This window comes from Benincasa hispida, chromosome 11, assembly GCF_027475165.1.
Source record: "Benincasa hispida cultivar pf3 chromosome 11, pf3_genome.v1.1, whole genome shotgun sequence".
NCBI classification, from domain to species: domain Eukaryota; kingdom Viridiplantae; phylum Streptophyta; class Magnoliopsida; order Cucurbitales; family Cucurbitaceae; genus Benincasa; species Benincasa hispida.
This window is the reverse complement of record NC_143488.1, coordinates 81,591,016-81,614,918: the sequence shown is the minus strand read 5'-3', so window position 1 is coordinate 81,614,918 and position 23,903 is coordinate 81,591,016. Positions and strand designations below refer to the sequence as shown.

The 23,903-nt window shown below is 33.1% G+C and overlaps 2 protein-coding genes across 3 annotated transcripts; one reads left to right on the top strand and one right to left on the bottom strand.

The window, feature by feature from the left end:
• Positions 1 to 6,370: 6,370 nt before the first annotated feature.
• CYP98A3 (cytochrome P450, family 98, subfamily A, polypeptide 3) lies at positions 6,371 to 9,669 on the top strand. The gene is made up of 3 exons (XM_039049862.2): positions 6,371 to 6,980; positions 8,286 to 8,683; positions 8,838 to 9,669. Exons 1-3 carry the CDS (start codon positions 6,497 to 6,499, stop codon positions 9,480 to 9,482), a joined length of 1,527 nt encoding a protein of 508 aa, XP_038905790.1. The 5' UTR covers positions 6,371 to 6,496; the 3' UTR covers positions 9,483 to 9,669.
• Positions 9,670 to 11,634: 1,965 nt separating this feature from the next.
• On the bottom strand, positions 11,635 to 20,161 carry LOC120091490 (vacuolar ATP synthase subunit H family protein). 2 transcript variants are annotated; one of them, XM_039049555.2, is made up of 12 exons: positions 19,934 to 20,161; positions 19,611 to 19,681; positions 17,441 to 17,566; positions 17,028 to 17,130; positions 16,381 to 16,453; positions 15,392 to 15,457; positions 15,159 to 15,276; positions 14,334 to 14,495; positions 14,007 to 14,132; positions 13,638 to 13,763; positions 12,426 to 12,605; positions 11,635 to 12,204 (listed from the first exon to the last, which is right to left on the bottom strand). In XM_039049555.2, the coding sequence occupies exons 2-12, from the start codon at positions 19,644 to 19,646 to the stop codon at positions 11,956 to 11,958; spliced, it is 1,365 nt and encodes a 454-aa protein (XP_038905483.1). In that variant the 5' UTR covers positions 19,647 to 19,681; positions 19,934 to 20,161; the 3' UTR covers positions 11,635 to 11,955. The 2 variants fall into 2 exon arrangements, with proteins under 2 accessions (XP_038905483.1, XP_038905484.1); XM_039049556.2 differs by having other exon boundaries at positions 19,611 to 19,825; positions 19,934 to 20,049.
• Positions 20,162 to 23,903: the final 3,742 nt, after the last annotated feature.

The following is a 23,903-nucleotide window of genomic DNA, read 5'->3' as shown; positions in this document are numbered from 1 at the left end:
TTCCTTAGGGTAACCAACAAATTGGCATAATCTTGAATGAGGTTCCCACTTCTTAGGATTTGTCACTAATACATGTGCAGGACAATCCTAGATTCTAAAGTAATGTAAACTTGGTTTACGTCCACTCCATAACTCAAAAGGTGTTTCAAAAATACTCTTCGAGGGAATATTATTCAAGATGTGAACTACAGCCTCTACTGCATGCCCCCAAATCGAGTTAGGCAATTGAGCATAACTCATCATAGAATGAACCATATCTAATAAGGTTCTATTTCTCCTTTCTGATACACTGTTTTTTTGAGGTATACCTTGTGCTAAGAGTTGAGATTGAATTTCTTGTTCTATCATATAGTCCTAGAATTTCTCCACCCCGATCAGATCGAAGTATTTTAATTGTTTTACTTAATAGGTTTTCAACTTCAACCTTATACTCTTTGAACTTTTCAAAAGCTTCTAACTTAGGTTCCATTAGGTATAAGTAACCATACCTTGAATAATCATCTATGAAAAAGATGAAGTATTCGCACCTTTCTTTAGCCTTTATATTTGTTGGACCATAAAGATCTGAATGTATGAGCTCTAAGGATTCTTTGGCTCTATAACATTTTCCATTAAAAAGTCTTTTAGTCATTTTTCTTTCGAGATAGGATTCACATGGAGGTAATGAATCATCTTCTAACTTGCTTAAAAGTCTTTTTTTTTTTATCAATCTCTCGATTCTATTGAGATTTATGTGGCCTAACCTCAAATGCCAAAGATACATATCATTATTACTTGGAGAAATTCTTTGCCTTTTTATTTGAATATTAGCAGTTTTAAACATCTCATGATTCAAAGTGTTTTTGATTCAGTTGGTCTTAACACATATAAGTTGTTTCCAGTTTAGCTGAACAAATAGTCACACCATTTTTCATAATGAACGCGTCATTTGAATTAAAAGAAACATAGTATGATTGTTCAGTTAAACAGGAAATAGAAACAAGGTTCCTCCTAATTTGGGAACAAAGTGTTTTTGATTCAGTTGGTCTTAACACATATAAGTTGTTTTCCAGTTTAGCTGAACAAATAGTCACACCATTTTTCATAATGAACGCGTCATTTGAATTAAAAGAAACATAGTATGATTGTTCAGTTAAACAGGAAATAGAAACAAGGTTCCTCCTAATTTGGGAACAATGTATAAGTTTTCTAAAAACAAAAATCTACTTCCAAAAAATAACATAGCAGCTCCCACTGCACGAGCTGAAATGGTGTCTCTCATTCCAACCTTGAGTGTCATTTCACTCTCTTCGAGCTGCTGGAAGGAACTAATTCCCTATAAAGAAGAATAAACATGATTAGTGGCTCCTGAATCAAGTATCCAGGCATCATGGTCATTTTCCACTAAAGTTTCCAGAAAAGTAAATCATATTTACCTTTTTTCTCTTTCTTCTTCTCAACAAGATACTTGAGGCAATTGCGCTTCCAGTGACCATCCACATTACAGTGGAAGCATTTACCCTTGTCAGCCTTAGTTTTTCCCTTGTCTTTCCAAGCAGTGGGAGTCTTCCCCTTCCCTCCTTTCTTTTTCTAGATCTTTTTAGAACTAGAGGTCAAAGGAACAGACTTAATTCCAGCGGATGAACTTATGGAACTTTTTGGAATGGGCAACATTTGCCTCTCCTTCTACTGGTCCCTTACCTTTCATAAAAGACTCAAAAGTCTGTAACTCGTTTATAAGGGTAGTCAGATTGTACTGTATTTTTTTTTATAACCGCATTGCCACGGAATTGAAGAAAATCTTCGGAAGAGATTCAAAATATAGGACAACTGACTCTGCTCATCGATAACCGCATGTTCATTTCAGCGACATTGAGTTGGACCATCAGATCGAGAACATGTTCTCTCACTGATTGGCTTTCTTTCATGCGCACATTATAAAAGTACTTAAGGGCCTCATGCCGGATCTAAAAGGATGGTTATCCAAACATCTCCTAGAGGGACTCCATGATCTGGTGTGCAGACATCATGGCCTCATGTTTCTTGGTAACAACATCAGACAGACTTTCCAAGATGTAGACTCGAGCCTTATCATCGATCTTCGTCTAGCGGTCATAAGAATCCTTCAACGATTGGGATGCATTTCAAGTTGGGACTGGAGGACATTCCTCCGTCAAGAAAAATCGCAGATCATCAATAACCAGAATCATATATAGGTTAGATTTCCACGTCATATAGTTTTCACCAGTTAATTTCTCATTTTTAAGGAAAGATATGATTGTGGAAGACATGCTGAAATATACAACAATCAATTAACTGTATTAGTTATATTTTTCATAACTCATTACTTTATAATCCAATCAATTTAGCAAAAACATACATAATGTAATCATAGAACCCCAATTAAACTATTGATTTTCATTTTTACAACGATACTTCAGAGGTATCAACTACTCCTCCCATGAATTGAGACAATCTCAGTAAATCACCAACACTAGAATAACTCTATTGAATATGTGGTTTATAGTCCAACTAATCAACCATGACCCTCTTGATTATGAGAGGGAAAGACCCCATTGTTCAAGACTAGGAATCAATACTTAAGAGAACAACCTATCTCCTAACCCTAATTGGGTAGGAGTGAATTCCATTTTGCAGGTCTATGTCCCCAGCTATCTATCTGGTTTTATCCCCAAAATGGGAGGTTTATTAAGCAGTGCTATTGAACTACTCTCACCTATGCAGATCAAAAGATAATCCCGAATAAACAGAAGTTCTTAATTAACTCAAGATTAAGATTGAGTTACCCTAAGTCATTGATTTTGAAATAGTCAGTTTTAACAGTAAATGGTCGTTATAAAGAAAAATGACTACTTCGAGGTCTGATCTTATGCAAACATCCTTTGCATAGGATGCCTCCACTCGCATGTCTCCACATGAATGATTTTGGGATCACATCATTTGTATCAATATACAAAGTGGGTCGTATCCAATAGTGCTACCAGGATGAGGTACCCAATCTCATCCATATACTTATACACCATTTTGGCTATATACTAAAACTTGATCCACTTTTATGTCTACACATAAAGTTGAAGGATTCATATTATAACCATGGATTTGTTTATTAGATTTTTATAATAAAATGTAATATCAATAACTATTTATTGAATAAAATACTCAATAATACTTTTATTGATAAACATAATACGATTCTAACATTTACGAACGGAAAGGTTTAGGACATTCCTAACAAATATTGGCTTATCATTGGTTGTTTTGTGTGCGAATATAACCTTCCACTTCATAGGCCTTATATATTTTTTATTTTACATAATTATATAATAATTAAAGTACAAAATAAGAAAAAAAATACAAGAGAAAAAAATACAAGAAACGTGAAACAAGAAATAGTTGTCAAACAAGTTTCTATTTCAATTTCTTTTTTCATGAAACAAGAAACAAAAATAGTTACCAAATATATTCATGTAACATAGTTCTTAAAAAACCAAAAATAAGTAGGAAGTGGAAACATAAATGTTATCAAACAGATCCTTAAGTTTCATACCTCAGATACCTCATATAAAGTTATAAAAATATATTTTATAGAGAGAATGAGATAAAATTTACCTTTTCCTCTTAGGGTTGGAATGTGATGGATCTTTAGATAGATCTTAGGAGTGTTCAAATGACCCGAAAACCTGAACAACTCAGACTAACTAAACCAAATTGTAAGGATTGAGTTGGGTTAGTTTTGATTATGGGTTGGGTTGGATTGAAATTTGTATGTTTTTTTTCGGGTTGTGTTAGGTTCGGGTTGCACTTTTAAAAATTCGAGTTGACCCAACCCGACCCAAATATCTAATACTATTAAAATAAATAAATAAATAATATATATATATTATAACTTATAAATATTATAACTCATATATATTTTATGATATTTGTATGAAGTTTATAATAGATAACTTAGATTTTGATATTTAATATCTGAGTTTTATGAAATTTTAGTTATTAGTATATATTATAGACAAATTTAAGTATTTTAACTCAATAAAAAAAAATAATAATAAATAATCTGACAATCCAACCCGAATTTTAAAAGGTTAGATTGGGTAGGGTTGGGTTGGAGACCCTATTTGGGTCATTCGGGTAGCCAATCCGACCAATCCAAAATTTCGAGTTGGTCCAAAAAAATCCATCAACTCAACCTAACCCATGTACACCCCTAATGAATGTTTTGTTATCCTACATAAGTTAGAATTACATTTGATTGAATTAATGATTAGTTGGCACTTAGACTTATTTGAACTCAATTCCACTCTATCTTGTATTTATCTTCTCTCACAGTTTCTTCATTTTTGGCTTATTTATTTTGTTTGAAGAGGTATTGTAATTAAAGTGTGAGGTGAGGAAACGAACCTCAAACCACAATAGATTCACCTACAATAAATTATATCTTTAAAAAAAAGTAAATAATAGGAAATATAGTAAAATGAAAACATTTTGGTAATCTCATCTTATTTAACACTCAATTAAAATATGGAAGATTTTTTAATTGGAAATTGAGATGTCAAAAGACTAGTGGTTAGAAATGAAAGACGTAGGTGATCCGCGAAGCATTGAATTATAGCTCTTCATCAACAACCACACATTTCACCAAACCTCTTATCTCCCCCACGTCCACGCACCGCTTCTCCTTCTCTTTCCCCCAACAAACAAACTCACTCTCCCTTTTTGTTATTTCCACTTCTACCCCTTTACCTACACCATCCAATGGACTCCCTCAAACCTCCCCCACCTTCTCCAACAAGCTCGTGCAATACACGCTCCAAACAAAAGTTCAAATCAATTTTTATGTAAACTTTCGATTTCGGTACGAGAATTTAGACATCTGACTTTAAAGAAAGAAATATATATTTGTTAAGTTACACCGAATTGCACTTTGAATTTAAGTGAGTGTTGCAATTTTAGTGTATCAATTTATACCTTTCGAAATGTTTTCGTTTGAAATTTTGTTAATTGAAATATTCTTATTATATGTATGCTTTCCAATGAATTGTAAACCGCAGGTATATGGTAGAAAATTGATATGATTTTAAAGATAATCACATTTAGAGTTATTTTTTTATTTGTTAATATTTCTATGGTTTGATGAAGTTATTCCATATTTGATTTGTCTATCAATCGAATTAAATTTATGCAAAATTTTGAAATTAATAGGTTATGCAGATTTTTACATTGATTTTGTTGAATTATAATTAATTAGCTCAATTGGTTAAAGTTAAAGCATGCTTGAACCAAAATAAAAATGTTCATCCCTTATATATTGTTGAACTCAAAAAATAAATAAATAAATAAGCATAGACATATTATCGACAATGCTCACTAATTAAAGTATATACCTTTGATCCAAAAGGTTAGAGCCTGTCCTAAAGAATTAGTCTTATGTTTTCATATTTTAGTAGATATGTATTTGGTAAACATCTAGATTCTGTTTCTGAAAAATTATTTTCGGATTTGTAATCCAAACCGTGCAAAATTTTAAAAACACCATTTTTATATTTTTATTGTATCCAAATTTTAAATTTTAAAATGTAAAATTATATTAAATAAAAATAAAAGCACTTAGAACTACAGTAAAACTCAATTCATTTTTTGAAAAGTAAAATATGTATTATGTAATGTATTATATATTATATTATATAACAAAATAATACTTATACAAAAGAAATTAACATAAAACATATTCACAAATAAATTAATGATAGTTTATTGGCAATTAATATTTTGTGGTAACTACAACAAGTTTTATGATTTATAAATATACTATCAATCATACATTTTAAACAATTATTCAAATTAGAATTCAATATTCGAATATGTTACTAAACATATATATAAAAATATGAAATACAAGCCTTTATCAGTTTAAATGGTCAATTTCATCGTATTAAATCCTTAAACTTGTTTTAAGTGTTACAAATTTTACCCACTATTCAACTTTTACTTATTCCCCTCACAAATTTCAACCATAAAAAAATCCTATTAAATTTCTTACTTGTATGCATTTTGAATTCATGGGACACTCATATATGACTACTCTTTTCAATGATTTCTTGAGAGAGAGAAAAAAAATTAACCTTGAGATTGTGGTAACATTTATCCAAATTTAAGAGGCAATTCGATTAAAATCGAAAGTTTAAGATAAAGTTTAAGATGAGTTCGAAAGTTTAATAATGAAAATGTTATATAAATAATCTTATTGTTTTTAGTTTCTTTTGAAAAAAATAAAAACTTAAAAAAGACCATGCTCTTTAAAAAAAAAAAAAAAATAGTTGTAATGTAATAATAATTAAAAAAAAATAGAGCCACTTTTAAGTTGTAGGGTAGAAGTAAAATCTTCAGTCCACCAACTCCCTTCCCTCACAAGTCATATATCAACCTCATCCCTTAACTTCAAAATTCTTCAAAATAAAACCCCACAAAAGGAAAATAATCACAACAATTTCAAAATATGGTTCTCTCTCTAATCCTTCTCTCTCCCCTCTTCCTTCTCCTCGCCTACAACCTCTACAACCGCCTCCGGTTCAAGCTCCCCCCAGGGCCACGCCCGCTTCCGGTCGTCGGAAACCTGTACGACGTCAAACCGGTCCGGTTCAGATGTTACGCGGAGTGGGCGAAGCAGTACGGTCCGATCATATCGGTGTGGTTTGGGTCGACGCTGAACGTGGTGGTGTCGAACACGGAGTTAGCGAGGGAGGTTCTGAAGGAGCACGACCAGAGCCTGGCGGACCGGCACCGGAGTCGATCGGCGGCGAGATTCAGCCGGGATGGGAAGGATCTGATCTGGGCGGATTATGGACCGCATTATGTGAAGGTAAGGAAAGTTTGTACAATCGAACTGTTCTCTCCGAAACGACTTGAATCTCTGAGGCCGATCAGAGAAGATGAAGTTTCCGCCATGGTTGAAGATGTTTTCAACCACTGCACTAATCCTGGTAAACCATTTTATTTTATTTTTATTATATTTTTAAATTTTTGGATTTGGGGATTTGGTGGTTGCAGAGTAAGGTAGAAGAAGTTAGAAGCAAAATGGAATTAACGTGTTGTGGGTCCCACTATTTTAAATATAATTTTGGCCAAATAATTAGAAACGTCCTAATAGGTAATAACTAATAAGTAAGATTTGCTTTTGTTAAGTGTAGCTCACCTACCATTGTGAATTTGATAAGGTCTAAGACTCTAATAAACAGGCTGTTTGGAGTGGGGTTGAGAACTTGACTCTTTATTTGTCCAAAGAGTTGGTAGACTCGACAATTAAAAAAACGTCAAATTTTATATTTATTGATTCTTAATATTATGGATCCCTAGAGTTCATGTCTTCACAACTCCACTCTTGCCTCATCGTATTTGAGGTAAAGAGTGGAGTCATGGAGTCGAGAGGGTGGATGGAATTCACTCTCCAATTTCAACTCCTTCGACCAAACACATCCCTATTAGATATAACTTATCCTTTTTAAAATCTAAGTTTTATGCCATAAAAGGGTCAATTTCACTCTCCAATTTCAGTAAGTATTCATAAAGGGGTCAATTTCGTAATTTCACTTTATGATCATGCGAGCAAAAAGTTGTAAAACTTTATGTTTTAAGAAAACATTTGGATCTTGTATTGGTCAATTGTCTTTGACAAGTCATGTACTCTTTAAAATAGTTTTACTTTTTTGTAAGCTAAATTATAGAAAACACTTTGACTTGTCATTTGTTACAAAAAAAATAATAACATTATTTTCTTCATAATGGTAACATTTTCTCTTAATTGTTTATTAACATTTCAAAAAGTAATTTTGCAATATAAATTTTTTAAGGTAATTTATTTTGTTACTTTATGTTTATTTTAAATTATTAAAAATTAATAGGTTAAAAAAGTCAAATGAGGAAATGTCTAACTGGGAAATTAATTTGTCATTGTCGATGAGAAGATGAGAGAAGGGAATATTAGAGTCAACGCCCCATTTGAATTCCAGTTGGTATTTTTAATTCTATTTTTTAATATTTAACCATTTTTGTTTAATTTATTTTATTAAATTTAGATTACTCTATCTTTTGTTTTCCTCTTTAGAAAAAGATAGTAAACATAATATATTAATTTATTTTTTATTTTTCAAAACTAACTTGTTGGCGTTGTTACTAAACTAATTCTTATAGTGGTGTATTAAACTTTCATCGGTATATGAATTTAAACTTTAAAGTTGAATATTTTTCTTATATTTTATGGACTAATTTAAATTTGGGATTTGTATCAGAGAACTATGGAAAGAGTTTGAAGCTGAGGGAGTTTCTGGGAGCAGTTTCATTCAACAACATCACAAGGCTCGCATTCGGGAAGAGGTTTGTGAATTCCAATGGCGTTTTGGATGAACAGGGCTTGGAATTCAAGGCCATTGTCGCCAATGGCCTCAAGATCGGCGCTTCCCTGGCCATGGCTGAGCACATCCCTTGGCTCCGCTGGATGTTCCCTCTCGAAGAAGAAGCCTTCGCCAAGCACGGCGCCCGTCGTGACCGCCTCACTCGAGCCATCATGGACGACCACACCAAAGCTCGCGACCAGAGCGGCAATGTCAAGAACCACTTCGTTGACGCTCTCCTCACTCTCAAAGATAAGTACGATCTCAGTGAAGACACCATCATTGGCCTCCTTTGGGTACGTTATCCGCTTTCCCTTAATTTGATCGAATTCTTGTGGTTGAACATCGATCTTAAATGATTTCCAGATCTATTCAGCTCTGTGAAGTGAAATTGAAGCGCAATCTTCGATGATTTCGATCTCTAATTGATGTAGATGTGACCTTATGCAGGATATGATCACGGCCGGCATGGATACAACAGCGATTTCAGTGGAATGGGCAATGGCGGAGATCGTAAGAAACCCTAGAGTGCAGAAGAAAGTTCAGGAGGAACTAGACAATGCGATTGGAGTAGATCGGATCATGACAGAGAACGACTTCTCAAATCTTCCATATCTCCAATGCGTCGTAAAGGAGGCGATGAGATTACATCCACCAACGCCATTAATGCTGCCGCACAGATCCAACGCCAACGTGAAGATCGGCGGCTACGACATCCCCAAAGGCTCGAACGTGCACGTGAACGTATGGGCGCTGGCACGTGACCCGGCAGTGTGGAAGAACCCGGAGGAATTCCGGCCGGAGCGGTTCTTAGAAGAGGATGTGGACATGAAAGGGCACGATCTGCGACTGCTGCCGTTCGGAGCAGGGCGGAGGGTGTGCCCAGGGGCTCAATTGGGTATCAATTTGGTGACATCAATGTTGGGGCACCTCCTCCACCACTTCGAATGGACTGTGTCGCCGGGGATGAAGGCGGAGGAGATCGACATGACGGAGAGCCCTGGTTTGGTGTCGTACATGAAGACGCCGGTGCAGGCGGTGGCCACTCCCAGGCTGCCTTCAGGACTGTACAAACGTGTGCCTGTGGACATGTAAGATCTTCACCTTCGTTTTGTTTTGATGTTTGGTGTTTAGATTTTGGATTTACTAAAAATGGGTTCTTCTGGTTGGAACTGAGGTTGAAGATTGTTTGTGTTAATGGAAAACTCTTCTGTAAATCTCAAATGTAGGCAACCATGACAGAAACAGATGTTTTCAATGAGTATTTCATATTACTTTTGAAGCCTTTTCTACTTTTTCTTTTTCTTTGAATACTAGTTCATGATCAGTAATCTATGTTCTATTCTAGCCAAATATTCAAACCTCCACCTCAATTCTTCAACTCAAAAGACAGGAAAAAATGAAAATCTAATAGTCTGTGTAGAGAGGTTTACTATCCATAATGTTTTGTATTCTTTTAGATAACCCTCTCTATTAAATTCCCTTGATGAAAAACTTGTGGAAATGTGACATACTCTCACATTTACTAGATAAGAAGACCGTGAATTTATAAACGAAAACATAGTGAAACTAAAAGTAAAATCATGAGAGCTTAAATCCTAACACATATGGAGGTTGGTTTGTTTTTTACTTTTGTATGGAGTTACTTCTAACTTCATCAATAACTTTTGGTTTAGGGAAACTGCATTTTTTATTTTTGGAGTTTGGATTAGGTTGCATTTAGGTTTTTAATTTTCAAACTCAACAATTTTATCTTTTGTAATACTCTCGGTCCTGCAAGAGTTGTCATTAATCCCTAAATAAAAGGAGTTGGTTTGACACCTATTTATTCATTAACAAAATATGCTTCTTAATGTTTTAAAAAATAAAAGAATCTTTTAAATTTTTAAAATAAAAATGTTTTATTCCCCTCCATCTCTTTCCCTTCCCTCCTTCATATTAGTTAATTCTCTATTTGGTATTTGATCATTTAAAACTTTTAATTTTACTCCCAATGTATTAAGAATTCTCAATTAGATCTTTCTTCTAAATGACGTGCTCACATGTCTAAATATATATGTGGAAAAAACAACTATTTAATTATAGGTTGGCTTTATTAACCATTTTTTTTTCTAGAGTAAATATTTGATAGGTTGGGAATAAAATTTGAGAATTTTTAAATGATTAAGGACCAAAATGAGAATTATCAAGACATTACCATCTGATACATGTAGCCTTGTTTTTAGAGCTTTTGAGTGAACGGTTGTTTTAAGTATTTTACACTCTTCAACATGTTTTATTATTCGTAAATTAGTTTAGGCTTTGTCTAGAGTTAATTTAATCATAGAAGGAATGTTATTCAATTGAGGGAGCTTTTCAAATATTGATACAAGCGATGGCTTCTCTCCTTTTAGTACAACAAATCTGTGAGAATGGGAATTCAAATGTCTATCCAAAATTCCTTAGACCAGGAAAACGTAATTCATCAATGGTAATCTAAAAAGTAGACCTCATTTGATTGTGCTTGATGTTATTTATCTATGTTTCATAATCCTAATAAAATGTGGAGCCACTACCAAATCTATAATCAACAAATGGAATCTCTTTAATTAACAAATGCAATCTGATTGCAGATATGAAAGGTAACAATCAAATTGGGTTTGAAAATTTCATGAAAATACTTTTGAATAATTTTTTCATTTTTGCCCTCATATACAATTAGTGTTTAGGATACTTTTATTCTAAGAGAATGAATCTGCCAATACTACTATTATCATTATAGATATTATTATCAATTGACCCAAAACGAAAACAGTAAATATTATGATGATGGTAAGAAGATAATGCAAAGTAAATCACCTCAATCTTAAGTAGATTACATTTGAAAAATACCCAAGTAAATATAACCAAAAGCAATCCAATCACATTTATGATTGAGGCCTATTACGATTGATTCATTAATAGAATTTCATTGCAATTTTACCTATTTTGATTATAGGTTCGTAAACGTGGCCTTAATCAAAACTAAAGGCTTTTAGGTGTGATTTACCTGACCTATAATGCTGATAAATTGTTGAGGATTAAAAATAAATAAATAAATAAAATAAAGGGGTCAAATTCTATGATTATAGCACTCAGTACAATCTCATTCACATATTCACCGAGTGTATTTAGAAAGAATGAAATAATATGTCAAAATGATAGAAAGTCTGATGTTCGAACATGCATCCAAATAATTTCAGAAATAAAAAGTATAGATTTTCCACAATTTAGAGAGAGGAAAAGAAAATTAAAAGTTCTTTTTACTTGCTTTCAACTCATTATCTCAGAGTCAGATCTCTCTTCAGTTTCAAATCAATAGACATCAAAAGGTAAAATACAAGGTATGAAAACCTGGTGACTTTATTCAATATGCCCAAATAACATTCTGGGAATGCAAAGAAACGAATAAAATCTCTGTTGATTCACACCAAAAATTTAAGAAGATAATTACTTGATGAAAGTAATAAAAACCCTTTTAGCTTCAGCAACTGAGGTGTTTAAGTAGGATGGATTTATTATAACTTACACAAATGGAGAGAGAACCGAGTTAAGCCTGGAGAAAGCTAGCATACTTGGCACCTAGAAAGAGCCTTTGAATGCAAAGGAGGGCATATTTAGTAACCTCAGCGTTCTCATGATTCATCAGTTTCATCACTCTTTCCTTGGCCTTAAGGTCTGTCACTATAACTCTCCCAGCTGGATGGTGTTGAATGAACTGTGAAAGATCAAAACAGGCAACTGCCAAAGCCCTTGGATCACTGGAACTGTCCAGAATTGTGATTAGGACCCTCAATATCTGTATCAAATAATTCACTGATTACTTTCACTTTCAATGCAACCAACAAATTCTTTAATTATATCATACAGATCTATGAAGGATAAAATGGTTTCTTAATTCTTTATATAAGTAGGAGCATCTTAATAAGTATATTTATTGAGTCCATTTAAGCATGATAATGACTTCATGAAGATTCTGGGGAAAAAAAAGGATCTAGAACGAGAGGGGGAGAAAAAAACCTTCAAGTCATTCTCTTCGAAGCTTGTAATATTTTCTCGCCAGAAATTTACATCTTTGTGCATAGGAGACCAGTCAAGATGCCCGAGAAGGACTTCTTGCTTATACTTGTCGAAAGAACTTAGTTTCTTGATGTTATCTTTCAACCCCTCTTCTAGTTGATTCAAAGCCTCCAAAAGGTCCTATTACATATTGGTGATCAAATTAGTAAGTACCCTATAGAAAAAAGGGGGAAAGGACTAAAAAATTTGCTTGGTGAAGAAATGTATATATGGTAATATAAATTTGAATAAAAATGGAAATCAGTCTACCTTGTTGGTACATATTTCCATATTCGAAAACGTACATAAAATCCAGTTTTAGTTGAAAAGAAGTAGGATTAACCCATCTGTTTAATTTTGCCAAAGAGATTGTGAATTCGTAATGAAGATTCTGTCTAGAATCTTATCCCAGTTGGTGGGTGGCAGGTAAGAATACAGTAACCAAATGCAGAATAGGCAGTCACACCGGGAAAGAAACTTAGTAGACTTTCAAAGTTTGAATTACGACAGTAAGAAACCTTTTTTAAGATTTTTTTGTAAAGTCATTGTCGTTATAGATTGGAAGTGGGGGTCGTGGGTTGCAGAAAGGTGGAACAAACGATGAAAAAAACTTTAGAAAGGTATAAAATGATCTCTCTACACATCCAGTATATTTGAAGTTCAATCACAAACCTATCTCAGTCCCTCCAACACCCTCTTTTCGGAAACATCAAATAGAGGACATTATAGGGAAGTGTATCTTGAAAGGGGTTGGGATCATAGAACTAAAGATTAGTAAACAAAATTATCCAGTCGTGAAAATACAATACAGAGAAATAATAAGAGCGATGAATAACGTCATTCATTTCACACTCAGAAGAAAGGAGAACCTATATCTGATACAGAAAGGGGGACATGGGATATAATTCAGCCATCAAAGACTTGGATAAAACACGTGACATTAACTTCCAACCATCAATGTTATGGAGATGATCTTGAGACAGAAAATAATGTCATTCAAGTGATTTTTATTCAATTGTTACATGTCGTTGAAACAGTGAGATTATTCAAATAATTCATGAAGTCAACCATTAAAAAAAAACAAACAAGATGTCCATCAATGAGGTTGGTGCATTGACTATAATCAAGAATATAAAAGAAACTTGAGAAGGAAAAATCTTCAAATTTTCGTACCTCATCACTCCATGCTTGTGATTTCAAACTTTGAACAACTTGTGGCAGTCCGAGACTCACCATTTGAGCTCCAAATGTCCCCTTGTAGAGTAAGTTCCTCAAGGTCAAAATAATAACTCGGACAACCTAGTAGAAATAGCACAAACAAGTTACATAAACATTGATGTTAGAAGCTGAACATGGTAAACCAGCCAACGTAGTCTAAGTGGTTAATCACTTCAAGATATAAAAAATAAAGGCAGGGTATAACACTGCAAAGAATGTACTGGAGAGAATGAATACAAGTCCGTTATAGCAAACTAAAATACGAAGAACAAGACAAGTAACTTTATTAGAATAACCACAATATAAACAAGAGGATGGTTTCACCTTCTCTTTTGTGGAACTCTTGACAACATCGATGAGTCTTGGAAGGGTCCTAGAAGTGGCCAAGAATTCAATTGCCGGCTCATAATATGATAAGAGCCAAACACAAAGACAAGTTTCATATAGAAGCTGTTATAAAAAGAACAGTTAGTTTCAATGTTAAAGTTTGCTTATAACAATTTTCAAAATTAAATGGAGTAATTGATTACTGAAGACAACCTTGAAAATGTGAACGCAGTGTCAAATGATAAATATGATAAGAAATCCAAAGAAATGTCCAACTATTAAGAAGATAAGTGCCAATGCCAAGAATTGAATTACCACGATTACCTGAATAGATTGTTGGGTCGATGCAGGAGAAATCAAAGGAATAAGCAATTTCACTCCATCTGCCTGGACGAAGGAGGATCTGACCTTTGGTTCCTTCAGCAGAGTTGCAAAGCAATTGATAGAAGTCCGTACAGCACGACTAGGATGTGAAGGATTCTTCAGCTACACAACATTTTAAGACCACTGTGTCAGCGTCGTTGAATCTAGAGCTCAATAATAAATTTTCAATTGACCAAAATAAATGGGCCACTAAAAGGGTGTGGATGACCTGCATCTGCTCTTGTTCCTTACATTTCAAAGTTAATCACCAAACGAGAAAAGTACATACATGATTAGGTTTGCATTTATGTTTACATAACATTTATTTTTTCCTTTGGGCTTTTGCTGAACAAATGTCACATCCATACCAATTGTCTTTTGTGACTCCTTTGGTTGCGGGGCTTCTTTCCCCCCTCTCTTTTGTAATTTCATACATCAATGAAATTGTCTCTTAAAAAAAATGTAACATTTTGAAATCTTATGACCAAATGAAACTTGACCCAAGACCTAAAGACTAAAGAGGTATTTCCAAACAACACATCATATATATGTATATATATGTACATGTAGATATATCTATATATCTATATATATACACACATATACATAACACACACACACACACACACATGTTTATATACATCCATTAAAACAGAATATGAAGGAATGAATAAGATATATAACATCAATGATCCCTCAGGAAAATTTTGAATGCATTTATGTTACAGGCTCTCTAATCTCTACATTGAAGAGATGGTAAAGAGATACTGAACATATGCAGCATACCTGTGCACAAAGCCATTTCACCAGTCCATCCAAAACATCATCGATGGTAGTAATTTTGTTCTTGGAGTTTGAGGCATCACCATTTGCAAAACTTCCATCATGAGTTTTTGATCTAGCACTATAGTTATGAGAAAGAAATTAAAGCATGCCAGAATGGTCACATCAATCATATATACACACATACACAACTAATTCCTTCAAATTTGTAGTGGAAAATATTTCCAAAAGTGTACCTCACTATCAGAGCAAGTATTTTACAGCTCTTCTCCTGTATGAACCAATTTCCCTTCCAAAGCAATCTGAATTACATAAGAAATTTATTAGTATTATACCTTTCCAAATATAACTAGCATACTGCTAAATATTCTGAATCACATGTAAATAAATGATAAATTTGTAATAATCCGGAGTTTAATTGAAAATTTTATTAAAAAATGCAAACAGTTAGTGTTGTAAGATACTTTATCCTTGATGTCCCAAACTTTTATTTTAAAAAAAAATAAACAAGAAACTTTTTTTTCTCTTCTTCCTTTTTTTTTCCTTTTCTTCTTGGGCCATTGGTTCAAGTAACATCAACTGAAACAAAACACTACTGAAATATAAATTATGAGAAATGAAAATCTGGAAACCAAAGCAGAAATAGAAGAATGTTTTGGAGGGGAATGTTATAAAGATTAAGTGCACAAAAACTTCGTTTGTGTCTTAGTTACTTGAGAATTAATAAACTTCCTCTCCTTCGAGGGCCTTTTCTTTCATTCCATTTGTTCCATTGATCCTCACACAGTCAGGATTAGAACTCTCCTTTAAGATTGATTTAAGTGGGATCTGAATAAAAGGATGTAGCCAACTAGAGTATAGTGTATAGTCAACTGGCTAAGGCACATGTTCTCGACCAAGGTCAAAAGCCCCCACCCCCTTGTTGTTGAACTCTAAAATGAGTGGATGTGAATTATGTCTTATATGTAGATTATAAAGCTTGGTTGAGGCTCAACCATTTGGGGACATGAAATTATGTTACTTTATACATAATGGAAGAATTAAACTTTACTTGGTCAAGAAACAATGTAACTATAAGCAAAGAATGTAATACATTAGAGAGAGATTGAAAAAAGCAAAAACAAAATGGAACAAAAAAAATCAATATCAAGATCGTAGAAATTAATGAAATGTATGATTAGCTTAAAAGATTGAGCATGAAGCCATGCTTGAATCTCATACATACCTTAGGAAAGGTTCATAAGCATCTTCGCTTGCAAGAGAAGGATCATGGAACAATCTTGCTCTTTTAGGGTTTGCTGCCAAAGCATAACATATATATCAGTAGGTTTGTTAGTGTTTGCTTTAACAATATTTATCTATAAACACTTTAGTTAAGACTTCTACTGATAAATATTTGAGTTTCCCACGTCCCTTAGTTGGAGAAACATTTTAAGAAGAAAATAGTAATACGAGATCTGATAGTAAAAGTATTTATCATCAATCTTGCTCCTTCCTTGCATTCTTTCATTTTGTTTCATTTCTAAAATTAAAAAAATAAGATAAATAATAAATAATAAATCAAAATCAAAACCACAAATGCTCTAATTAGATTCCCTAATAAATGATTCAACTTAAAAAAACTTGCTATCTTCTACCAAACCACTCTTATCCCAGCCCCTTCTAATATAATTGGATTATTCAATTTGTTACCTTGCAAATACGACATACTTTTCAGAAAAGCACCCTTTTATACACTTCTAAAAAAAGCCCCAGATATATCTCATGAAAATATATATATATGTATGTATGTATAAAATTCTTAATCTTTCAAAACTCCTTTCCAGGAGATATCCCAAACAGAATCATCAACTGCTATTCATATGAAATTACCTGTAAGCATTTCGTCAATTAATGCTAGAACATATTCCACTGTTTCTTCCTTAAATATATCGCGTAAAATGCTAACAAATACCCGAACATATGCCGGACCATCCTACAAAATCCAACTGCACTTAAGTGTTATGATAAACAATAAGTTCCCAATTCACCATTTTCTCTACATAGGGTGGACAAACAAGTTTTCATAAATAATAAGGATAATTGTTTTAAATGGCAAAACTGCTGAAAATATTTTCAAATATAGCAAAATGTTACTATCTGAATGTTACTATCTATAAGTGTCAGACAGTAACATTTTGCTATATTTATAAATAAATTAGTTCATTTTTTATATTTGAAAACATCCCAAATAATAAATAGATGAATTATATTATTAAAATAGAACATATAAGAGGAAAAATTACATCATCCAACAACTGTGCCCTGTAACTCTCTGGTCTATTGTCATAACGCCTTAACAGCTGAAGGCTTGTTCCACTGATAAGTTTAGTAGTCATGTATGTCTCCCATGGAATATCCCTTGTAAGAACCTTTCACAATTAGAAAAAATGTTAATGATGTAACTGTTGAACAAAATCATCTTTCAGGTAAAATGTTAAAATCCAATTACTGTTGAATATTTTCTAAAGTGAAATATTTTGGTCCAACAACCAGGTAGAGAATTCAACCTCATAAATCATATTTAAAAAAAAAAAAAAAAAAAAATCATTCTTCTTAAACAATTAGACATATGCAATCATTCGCCTCAAATTTCATCACAAAATTGGAGAAAATGAAGTCAATGGAATAGAAGGTTATTATATAATTGTGTGTGTGGGGTGGGGAGTGGATCATCCAATAATGGTAACCTTATAAGGCGTTTTCATAATTTTTATAAGAAACAAAACTTTTACAATCCATGTGAAAGAACATTAAAAACATAATAAATAAAGATTTCTGTACGCACAAATAGTCCAGCCTTGGACATGTCACACTCAAATCCAGATCTTGGAACAAAAATTACTTGCAAAATTTCAGTGGATCACCTCATTTGGTGGGTGAATCTAGATGAGAAACCTATCACTATCAGTCTGGAATACGGAAGAGAAAAAAACCAATTCAAATTTACTTATTGGAAGAGTTGCAGAGTTTCACGATGCTTTTTCCAGGGAGGAAGCATTATCTCTCTATGATAGAAAGCAGCCGAGCAAGTTAAGTTTTTTTCCAGAACCCTGCTCACGATTAATTTTTTAACAACCATATATCCATTCCGGCCAAGTTACCAGAACTCTTTGAAAAAAACCTTGCTTTCTCTTCTATCCCCTCTTCTAAATGAAAACAAACTTGATTGTTCCTCAACTCAGGGACCCTGTACAACTGCATCTAATCTGATATCCATCAGCAGATTTGGCATTAATTCTATCAACCAGAGGGCAGAAACTTTTCCAAAAAACTTGGGAACACTTTTTGTTGAAGGGAATGACATGTTACCTTTGAGTTGAGTGTGTTCATGGCAGATGATTGGTAGTCAACACCTAAGTACAAGCCGAATGGAAGGGAATATTGAGCCTGGGAGCTCAAGTTTTTTATCCCCTACTCAAACCACAAAATCGAAGGATAGCCTAGAAGAACCTTTAAGATCTTCCCACAAAGACCTCCCTTGGCCCAGATAATTGGAATATCAGCACTCCTTCCCACTCCTAACAAAACCCTTTTGAATCCCTCCCCCAGCCTGAAGAACCACTATAAAAAGAAAACCTTCATAAAATGGGATTATTCCTTGTCCCAATATCCAGATCCTAAAAGACAGCAAAGAAGTAGAAGGGTGAAAGAGAAAAGTTAACTAAATAAATAAGTAAATAAAAAGACATCCAGTATCAATTACAAGGATGTCCCTAAGGGCATTTCAAGACCTCTGTGACAAATATAAGCTGAACATCAGAGGCATTGCTGCCTTAAAGAAGAGGAGTTTGTGACAAAACATTAACACCCCTTTGTGCTGGTAGGGCCTGGTAAGTTTGTGGTTTTTTCTTGTATCTCTTTCTTTCTTTAAGAAACCAGTACTATCAAATGAATATTGACAATGATTATTCATAGGAGAAAATCCCAGATCTTTTAAGAGACTTTATCCTAGTAACGATTCCAGAGATGATGCTTAAAAAGAAATAGTAGAATTGAACTTGCAATTGTTAAGCAAATGAATCTCTCAAGACAAACATCTTGATTTCGCTCCCTTCAATTTCTCGATCCAGTTATATTTTCTAATGAATGCCATTAAGATGCTTAGATGACTTATAATTTTAGATCCTATAAGAAATTTGCAATTATTTATAACCCATAAATAACGAGTAATGAACAATCATTGGATCATTGACCTAACTACTCAAACACATAACATTCAATCACGATGGGTGTAGTTACACTCAAACTAACAGTACAAATAATTCGATAACCCAAAAACATTTTTCCCCATCGAAGAAATCACGTTCTTTAGCGTACTACTATTTACAATCTTAGACCACCTCAGAATCAAATCTAAGAAGACAAGGAAAAGAAAACAAAAAAAAAAAACAAAAAGAATATCCAATCACTAACCTGCTCAGTGCTAAGCTCGGCCTGGTCTATTGCCATCGCAACTTCCGCTTGCAATTACACTACCAGCAAGGCTGCAGATCAAAGAATCAGATCAAATCCCCAAAATTGAACTCAGATTCACTCCACGAACGAGAAGAAAACTTCACTTGTCGTAAAAGACATCAAAATATCGAACTCCCAACAATTTCGAAGATGCAAAATCAAAATTGCTTCAACTATAAATGATGGGTAGAAAATGCCAAGAATTTATCAGTCGGAATGGGAAAGTAAAAAGGAAATATTCTTATCCCGATTCGAAAAGCAGTAAGGAGAACACAACTTACGATCTTTTCGCAAATTATGAAGGGGAGAGAATCGAATTAGCTCTTCCTTTTTGTTCTTCCCTTTCAATTTCCTACGCGAATTGGGTTGAGTTGGAGATTGATTGATTGGTTTATTTATTTATTTATTTATCTATTTATTTATTTATTGTTTGATCAACTAGAAAATGTATGCGGTCGATATGAACCGGATGGTTGGGTTGCCCTGAATGAACCGGATAGACTAATAGTACTTAATACTTAGGCAACCCAACATTTATATCTAGAGATGTCCACACAGCTGGGGACAAAGTTCAAGATGATTTTTCCCCTCCATTTCCTTCTCCATCTCACGAAAAAATTTTAGAGATTTCTTCCAAAATTCATTGGAATCAAGTTTCCCACATAGATTTTTTCGTCTTTGGTTTTAAAAAATCAATTAACTTATAACTAATGCCAAAAAAAAATTTATTAAATAGTTAAATTTTTCACTAATTTGTTTTACTATGATTAGTTCAATAACAATTTGAATTTAAAGGAAAATTACTCAAATTTACTAGTAGAAGTAAATAATTATCATTTAAATTATTCGTATATAATTTAAATATAAATGTTCGATTCAAATCATTACATTATCTTGACCATTAAACAATAAAATTTGAAATAGGATAATTATTTTAAATTAAAAAATTGTTGGAAACATTTTAAAATATAGCAAAATGTCACTTATCTATCCGTAATAAATATTTATAAATAAGTTGAAACATTTTTCAATATTTGAAAATAAATCCATTGAAATACAATAATAATAACCATTACATTACCAAGAAATCCCCACCCTGTCAGAGCACGAGTAAACGCTCGAAGATGGATAACTATACTTGCATCTTATATTTTTTTTTAGTTGGATTGAGTTATTTTTGTTATTATTATTTCAATTAGAGAAATTATCATAACTAATATGTAATTACATTTTTTTTCCATAAAGAGTGTAATTAGATTTTATTTTAAATAAAGTTGATTACATTATTCTTATAAATATAGAGTGTATTTGGATTATAAGTGTTTAATTTAAAAAATATATAATTTTGAAAAAAAAATAGAGTGTTTGGTAACGGTTCACACGAGATTTCAAGATAAATTTATTTGTGGAACATGAACTTTGTATTTGTATTAATTTTGTGGAAAGTGAGTACAATCTCTAATACATAATATTTTTGAAGCTTTCAAAATAAACTATAGATTAAGCTGGTTGATCTTCTTGAATGATCGGCTTTTGGACATCTTATCGACCTTTGGACTTGTTGATTTTGGACAATCGGCCTTTATGCTTGATGATCTTCTTGGAATGATCGGTTTTGAGCTTGATAATCTTCTTGGAATGATTGGTCTTTGGGCTTGATCTTCTTGGAATGCCTTTGGGCTTAATAATCTTCTTGGATGATCGGCCTTTAGATTTTGTTGATCTTCTTGAATGATCGATCTTTGGATTTGTTGTGATTAGCCTTTGGGCTTGATCATCTTCTTGGATAATCCGCCTTTGGGCTTATTGATATTTTCTTGGACGATTGGCCTTTGATTAGTTTCGCCGGAGAAACTGTACACTTGGTGTATAAAAGCGGAACACGTGGATGTTCAGTCTTCAAATGTGGTCATCTTCAAAGGACTTTCGTCTTCGTCTTCAAGTGTGGTCAGCTTATAAAATTGTTGATCCTTTGAAATGAGAAGAGTTCCTCTATTTATAGGGCTCTCTGATGGGCTTCATGGGATTGGGTCTGGTTAGCCTAAGGCTTTGGACTTGGTTGGTCCATTGTTCTAGCATTTGGGTCCAATTAATTGCATTTGGGTTTGATTTGACATTTGGGTCAAGTTAAATTTATTTTTGGGCATAATTGAATTTTAACCCAAACAATAATATCAAATTGGGCCAAATTAATCCTATCTGATTCAATAGTCACAATGAAACACGTGGACTTTGTCTTCAACTTCAATTTGGAAATTGGTAATTAATTTAGTAAAGGACATGGCAATCTGTGATTGATCCAAAATTTCTCCTTCAACAATGTCATTTTCAAGATTTTATGCACATATATGGGTGGATGAATTTCGAAAAATATAAAGTTGGAATCAAAATCCAAATATATCTTAATTGAATTTGACCTCAATTGATATGTTAGACAAACTATGAATTTAGTACATAAGTTTAACTCGAATTTGGGATAAAATTTGGAATATGACCAAATTTTAATTTGAGATTTTACTCCAATTTGATTTGGATTTGAGATAAAATTTTGGATATGCCCAAATTTTAATAAAATATTAATTAAGATTTCTTTTCTTATCCACCATTTATTTTGATTGAAGATAAAAACTAAGTTTGGACAACTTGAATTTGGAATAAAATTTGGAATATGGCCAAAATTTAATTTGAGATAGTTTTAGATCTTTCCCACAACGAACCTAAATTTGGATGTGTTATATAAAATTTGGAAGATAACCAAATTTGAATTTTACATCAGTTTGAGATTTTATCTTAATTCGGTTTGACGTGAGGATAAAAATCTAAAGTTGGATGATTTAGATTTAGGATAAAATTTAGAATATGTCCAAATTTTAATTTGAGATTTTATATACAGTTTAATCTGATTTTGAATAAAATTTGGAATATGACCAAATTTTAATTTAAGAAAAAAATTTGATTTTTAATTTAGGAAAAAAATTTAAATTTTATCCCCAATTTAATTTAGTTTTAAATAAAATTTGGAATATGTCCAAATCTTTTAAAGATAAATTTGAGGACAAAATCTAATAAAATTAAATTAAGTAGAGAATTTGTTTAATTTAATTTGAAATTAGGATATAATCAAATTAGGATATCTAATAAAAATCTAATATTTTAAATCAAATCTTTATTTGATTTGGATTTCCTAATTTGTTACAGAATCTGGAACCTCTAAACATAGACCCTAAATACCTCAATTATCCTTATCCTCTCCTCTTATTCTACATTTTGCTTTCTCTCCTTTTCCTCCTCTTCTTCCAAGTTTTTTTTAATCTTTTCTTTCTTTCTTTCTTTCTTTTTTCATCGTTTTTTCCCTTCTTTTTTTTTTTCTTTCAAATTTCCTTCCCTTTTTTTTTCTTTTTTTTCTTCATTTCGTTTTTCTTTATTTTTCTTTCTTTTCTTTATTTTTTTTTTAATCTTTTTTTTTTACCTTTCCTTTTTCTTTTCCTTTTTTTCTTCTTTTTTTTTTTTTTTTTTTTTTTATCTTTTCTATTTCGTTTTCTTTCTTCTTCTTTTTTTTTTTTTTTTTTTTTTGCATCGATGCCCCTCTGCGTGACCGTTCTTGACATACATAGGGATGACCTCGGAAAGGTCTACCTATTGTATCGCCGCTTGTGCTCATGCTTCCTGATCATCATGGGGGACTTCGGAAAGCCTTACAACTCTCTCATTCGATCAACCTAGAGATAACCCCAAAAAGGTCTACCCTAGAGTATCGCCGCTTGTGCTCTTGCTTCTTGGTCGTCATGGGGGACCTCAGAAAGACTTACAATTCCCTCATTTGATCAACCTAGGGATGATCCCAAAAAGGTCTACCTATTGTATCGTCGTTCGTGCTTGTGCTTCCTGGTCATCAGGGGGGAGGGGCGGAAAGACTTACAACTCCCCCATTCGATCAATCTAGGGATGACTTGAGAAAGGTCTACCCTAGAATATTGCTGCTCGTGCTCATGCTTCCTGGTCATCATGGGGGCCCCAGAAAGGCTTACAACTCCCCCATTTGATCAACCTAGGGACGACCCCGGAAAGGTGTACCTAGTATTGCCGCTCATGCTCGTGCTTCCTTATCGTCATGGGGGGCCCCAGAAAGGCTTACAACTCCCCGATTCGATCAACCTAGGGATGACCCCGGAAATGTCTACATATTGTATTGTGGCTCGTGCTCAACTTTGAAGATGAGGCAGATATGCCATCAAGCTTTTGAGTGGAGTC